General features: G+C 34.9%; 1 protein-coding gene across 1 annotated transcript; it reads right to left on the bottom strand.

Moving 5' to 3' along the window:
- Window positions 1–4,899: 4,899 nt before the first annotated feature.
- LOC100065223 (keratin-associated protein 13-1-like) lies at window positions 4,900–5,704 on the bottom strand. Its single transcript, XM_001499263.5, has one exon. It carries the CDS (start codon window positions 5,637–5,639, stop codon window positions 5,124–5,126), a length of 516 nt encoding a protein of 171 aa, XP_001499313.3. The 5' UTR covers window positions 5,640–5,704; the 3' UTR covers window positions 4,900–5,123.
- Window positions 5,705–6,597: the final 893 nt, after the last annotated feature.

The following is a 6,597-nucleotide window of genomic DNA, read 5'->3' as shown; positions in this document are numbered from 1 at the left end:
TTATTTTTGGAAGAAGATGATACCTGAGCTAACATGAGTGCCCATCTTCCTCTATTTTATATATGGGACACCTGCCACAGCATGGCTTGATTAACGGTGTGCAGATTCGCACCTGGGATCTGACCGGTGAACCCTGAGCTGCTGAAGCAGAGGGCACGAACTTAACTGCTATACCACCAGGCGGGCCCCCACATTTTATGTTTTTGATATCCTATCTAACCTCTTTTTTATGTGTGTATGTCATTACCCTCTTGTCATGGAAATAGATAACTTTTGTACTTCTGTCTTTTGATCTTCATATTATCTTCATAGGTGGTTGTTACTGTATATTTGCCTTTCCCAGTTATTTTATTGCTTTTTTTGGATATTTTTCTTATTCCTATTTGTGGTCTTTTCTTTTCCACTTCAATAAGTCCCTTTAGCATTCTTGTAGGGCTGTTTTCTTGGTGATAAACCCATTTAGTTTTTGGTTGTCTGGCAAACTCTTTTATCTCTCCTTCCATATGAATGATAACCTTGTTGGGCAGAGTATTCTTGGCAGTAGGTTTTTTCCTTTCAGCACTTTAAATATATGATGCCACTCCCTTCTAACCTGTAAGGTTTCTGCTGAGAAGTCAGCAGATAGCCTTATGGAGTTTCCTTTATATATAACTTGTTGCCTTTCTCTTTTAGTTTTTAGGATTCTCTGTCTTTAATTCTTGACATTTTAATTATAATGCTTCTTGGTGTGGGCCTCTTTGGGTTCATCTTGCTTGGTACTCTCTCTGCTTCCTGTAACTGCATGCCTGTTTACTTCCTTAGATTAGGAAAGTTTTCAGCTATTATTTTTTAAATAGATTCTCTGCCCCTTTGTCTCTCTCTTTTTCTTCTGGGACTTCTATAATATGGATGGTAGTACAATTGATTCTGTTCCAGAGGCCCGCTAGTCTGTCCTCGTTCTTTTTAGTTCTTTTTTTTTTTTATATGTTCAGCTTGGGTGATTTCCTCTAGTCTTTTGTGATCTTCTTCTATATCATCTACTCTGCTATTGAGTCCCTCTAGTGAATTTTTCACTTCTAGCATTGTACTCTTCATTCTGGTTGGTTCTTTTTTATATTTTCCAATTCTTTGTTGAAGTTCTCACTGAGTTCATCCATTCCTCTCCCAAGATCAGTGAGTAACATTATGACATTTTGTTTGAACTCTTTGTCCAGTAGATTTTTTATTTCTGCTTCTTTTAGTGCTTTTTCTGGGGTTTTGTCCTATTCCCTGATTTGGAAGGTATTCCTTTGTCTCCTCATGTTGCCTCTTTCTCTGTGCTTATATCTATGCATTAGGTAGTTCAGCTATGTCTCACAATCTTGGAGAGGTGGGCTTGTGTGAGTGATGCCTTATGATGCCCAGAAGTGTGCTTTCCTCTCATCACTGAGACACCCTATTTTTCTCCAGTGATTTTTTTCCCTAAATTTGTTTCATACTCTAAAATTATTTCCCATATATTTCATTATATAATATACATAATATGTATGTAATATATATATATAATTCTCAAATACTTTGAGAAGGGGAAAATAGATAAGATAAATTTAATGAGAAACATGGTAGGTCACAGAGATAAGCCAGGACAAATGCTTAGAGGCAAAATGACCAAGGAAGACTAATCTGACACAGACTCAGTGGATATGAACTTGTGCACATATGAAAAGATTCAGTGAGTCAAATGTTCTTGAGATGAGGGGAGACAACTAGTGACTCTATGGGTTTTTCCATCTCTTTGTAATTCAAATTAAAAAGTTCAAAATTGGTACAATTTATGACTTTTTGTATATACCCTGTCATATTTGTCTTCTATGTTTACAATTTGTCTGGGGAGCTTTCTCTTGTAGAATAACTCCCATCGAGCTGTACTTTCTGGACATTTTTAACTTCAAATTATTTCATACAATTTCCTCCTTCATTGTAAAACATACTTTTCCCTACTCTACCTCTTTAAGCTTATTTTTTCACTGTAAAATTTCCAAATGTCCTCTTTTTGTAGAGCTCTGCATGTCAGGCAAAGCTGAGGAAAAAGAAATGCTGAAGGATTTTCTCCAGTTAGATAGACAATAATCTCAGAAGGAAACTTAGAATTGCAAGTGGGAAAAAGAGGACTGAAATATAAGTGAATTATGTCTAAATACTCACTGTGCATAATACTAACAAAATGGTTTGTGATTCTTAATATGTAGGTAGAAGTGAACAGTAATAAATTAAGAATGATCATTAAAAATCTCTTAAGAAATTGCTTAAAAATTAAAAGCTTGGAAAAAATAATAACTTAAAAGAGTAAAAATGTAGCATTAAACCATTTTATTGCCTTCTCCCAAAAGCATGAAAAGAGATAAAAAGGGACATAGAAGATGGATCAAATAATAATAAAATAGTAAATATGTAGGCAGAAACTTGAATACATCAATAATTAAGTTAAATGTAATATGACTAAATAATCCATATAAAAGACTTAGAATATCATACTGGGCTAAAACTCAAAACTATTTTCTACTTATAATAGGTTTTCTTAAATATAAGGAAACAGAAAAGGGAAAAGTAAAAAAGACATATCAGGCAAAAGAAGCAAACAGAAAATGCTACTTCTGCTTTATTAATCTCAAAGTTTGCTATATGATAAGAAGTGTATTATACATAAAGCAAGATACTTATTAACAATCATCCTGTCAGTCTTCCAGAATAACACACATTATTTTATTACTCTTTTAGAAGTCACTCTAAATCCATCCAATAGAGTGGCCACTAGCCACATATATCAAGTTTTATTTACAGTACTTAAACTAAATTAAAATTCAGTTCCTCAGTCATATTCACCACGTCAAGTGCACAACAGACACATGTAGTTGATGGATATCAAATATTGGGAGGTGCAGATAAAAATATTTTAAGTATCACAGAAAGTTCTGTTTGAACAATACTGTCTTAGACATTGCAGAATGCGTTGCTGATTTGCTAACGTATATTAATACTTTTACTGTTTCCTGTACAAGAATGTCAGAAATCTTAAGGCCATTTATCATCACCCCAATATATACATTACTATGTTGGGATTTTTGGTACTTTAATTTCATATATGTTTCTGTATATTGATATCTATTCGCTCCATGTTTTGATAGGCAATTTACCGAGTATATATCTTTTGTTTACCCTTCATTCCTTCCTACTTCTTTTCGCTATATTCCAGGATCATTTTGCTTTTGACTATGTATAACCCTTGTTATCCATTTTAGTGCTGGAAGCCTAGTGACAAAATCTCTAAGTTTTTGATTGCCTGATGATGTCCATGTTTTCCCTTCATTTTTGAAAGATACTCACAAGTCAAGTGTTCTAGTTTTCAAGTTTTCTTTCTTTAGAAATTTGAGTATATTTAATTGTTTTCCTATCTTCCTTTTTCTATCTTTTTAGAATTCAATTGCCAATCTTACTGTTGCTTTTCTTCTTTTACAGATTGGCACCAGAGCTAACATTTGTTGCCAATCTTCTTTATTTTTTTATTCTTTCCCCCAAAGCCCCCCAGTACATAGTTATACATTCCAGTTGTGAGTGCCTCTAGTCGTGCTGTGTGGGTTGCTGCCTCAGCATGGGCTGATGCACAATGCCATATCTGTGCCCAGGATGCTGCTTATTGTTGCTTTTTTGAAGGTAACTTGCATCTTTTTCCCCCTCTCATTGCTTTAAATTTTTCTCTTTTTCTTTCTTGTTTATTAGTTTTACTTCAATGCACCAAGGTGTAGGTCTTTCCTCGTATTTTTCATGCATGAGTTTTGTAACAATTTTTGAATTTGTGAATTAATGTTGTTCCTCTATTGGAAAATTCTCTCTGTATCTGTTTATATTACATGTTACTTTTCTTGGATTTGGTGATATCTTGACTTGTCAATAGCTGTTCATTTTCCATTGAATATATATACACATACATACACACATATGTACATACACACACTTACACACACACAATCTTGTTTCAGGACTCCAATTGAAATTATGTTAGACTTTTCCACATTCTCTATGTTCCATATTCTCTGAAACTCCATTCAATATTCTTACAGTTTTCTTAATTTTTTAGTTTGAACAAATTCTAGGGAATAATAACTAATTCTCTTCTGATGTGTATAATTTGTTTTTAATCTATTCACCAATTCTACATTTAATTTATTGCATTTTTCAATTTTAGAATTTCTGCTTTGTTCTTTTAATATGTTCCAGTGCTCTGCCAAAATTTTCAATCTATCCTTTTATTTCCTAAGCATATCAATTTTAACTTCTATGTCTAATATTTCTATTTACTGAATCTCTTGTGAGTTTGTTTGTACTACATGATACATCTTTTGGATTTAGTCATTTCTTAACTTCTTGAGGTCTGGTAAATTTTCCTTGGGTATTAGGCTATCTATGTCTATATCTCTATCATCTATATATTCATCTATATTTATAAATTTATCTATATATTTATCTATATCTGTATCTATATATTCACCTATATCTATAGCTATATAAAACTATATCTGTAATTATGTCTATCTGAGGACACACATCTTATGAGGGACTCAATCTAATTCCTGATTTTGAGATTTTAATTCATAAAAGCCTATATATTCAAACAATAGTTTTCCACTATCTATAGTTTGAGTCAGAAAAATATCTGAGGTCTCCCAAAATTAGTGCAAATCCCCAACTTCTTAGGATTTCAAAACTTATTTCCATGTGCATATTGGTCTTTTCATAATATCTCTTTCATCTATCAGAATTAAAACTCTAGTTAATAAACAACTAAAAACAACAAACACAGTTGGATATCAGAACTAATAAGTTTATTAGATTATAATGATTGAACCTTTCAAACAATTTTGGAATAAAAACCAATAACATGAATTCCATCTCCAATGCAGACTTTAGACTTTATTTTGAGTTAGTATATTAATTATAGAATTTTTTAGGGAGACCTTTTAGCCAGTGTTTAGGGCAAGAGACAAGGTGAAAATTTGACAATCAGAAAGTAAGAGGATAATTCTTTCTGTAGATGACAAAGGTAATGACGTTTATGAGTCGAGGCATTGATGGTATTGGATAACAAGATTAGAAATTTAATAAGATGATTAGTAGAAGCCAGATCCACAGGTTGGTCTGTAGCAAGAAGACTGGAAGTTCCTAGAAGTCAAGTAGGATGGGCGGCAGAATCCAGATCCATAGCTCAGAGAAGGGAAACCACGAACTCCATAAACCAGGGGTCTGAAGCTACTGGAGCCACAACCCAGTGAGTAGGAGCTTCTAAATCCACAGCGTGGGGAGCAGCTGCTGCTGGATCCAAAACCTAGAGATCCAGAATAAGTCGTCAGACAGGGACTGCAGAGTGTGGAGGTCCTTGGGTGGTAACAGGACGTCTGGCAAGGTCTGGATACCACATAGGAAGGCTGGCATCTGATGGGCTCACAGTAGTTCTCCTGACAACCACTGTAGAGAGAGGAACCCAGCTGGCAGGTGATGGGAGAGCGGGAGGCAGTGCTGTAGAACAAGTTCCTGGGGTAGGAAGAGCCACAGAAGGAGCCTGGGTAGCTCAGGTAGCCCCCAAGGGAGCGGGAGGAGAAGCTTCCAGAGCAGCAGCTGTGGGACATGTTGACAGGAGAAGTGAGGTCAGCTGAGTTACGGTGAGAAGATTTTGAGTTTGAATGTCATTCCTGGACTGTGATATTTATATACTCTCAGCAATGGGTGTGGTATTTTATAGTGTCATCTTTTCCATATTTGAACTCCCTCATTTGCATACACGTAACTCAGTAATCCTCTTTGTAGTTACAATTAGCTAACAACCTTCATCTTACATTTATGGGTGAACTCAGTTTATTTTTATAGCTCTATGTCAATGAATTACATCTATGTTACAAATGCTATGAAGGTATGCAATTAATGCCTAGTCCATCATGGCCAGGGAAACTTGTCTTATTTTCTGTGGCCATGACTACTTGTACATCTGATCCTGTTTTGGCTAAGGAATGTTTTATTCCTAGAATGGAGATTTCAATGTAGTCCTCTCCTTATAGTGCCAGTGGCCAAGAGGCAGAAATCTGGTCTTGATGAGGAACCCTCTGAACATTGCCCCTATATCAAACCATTGATTCACACTCTCCAGTGTAAATTTCCATCTGTTAGTTACTATTAGAAATTCTTACTATGTCTAGTCTAAAGGGAGCATATAAAAGTAAGCCAAAAGGATTGAGAGAGATGACTAGGAATGGGCATGATGCTGAAAAAGAAATTTTTTAATTTAGTGTTTAGAAAAATGAAATAAAATCTAAAGCAAGAAGAGATCAACATGGACACGTGAATAAAAACAAAGTGGGAGCCCTACTGAGATGAGGTGAGGAAATAAATGACAGTGGTGGAGAGAGGGACAGAAATGTCAGGATTTTCTTCTTCCCACTGGACGACCTATGGATCCTCTACTTCTTAGATCAATCAAATCAAAATTGTTTCAAAATGAACTTATTTCATGGATTTTGTAGTGTACATTTATATTTGTAAAACATCCTGGAATCTACCCTCCTATAACATCTCTAGGCCCCCCACCTCAAA

Source organism: Equus caballus, chromosome 26 (assembly GCF_041296265.1).
Source record: "Equus caballus isolate H_3958 breed thoroughbred chromosome 26, TB-T2T, whole genome shotgun sequence".
NCBI classification, from domain to species: domain Eukaryota; kingdom Metazoa; phylum Chordata; class Mammalia; order Perissodactyla; family Equidae; genus Equus; species Equus caballus.
The sequence above is the reverse complement of the archived record's forward strand: the minus strand, read 5'-3'. Positions and strand labels throughout refer to the sequence as shown.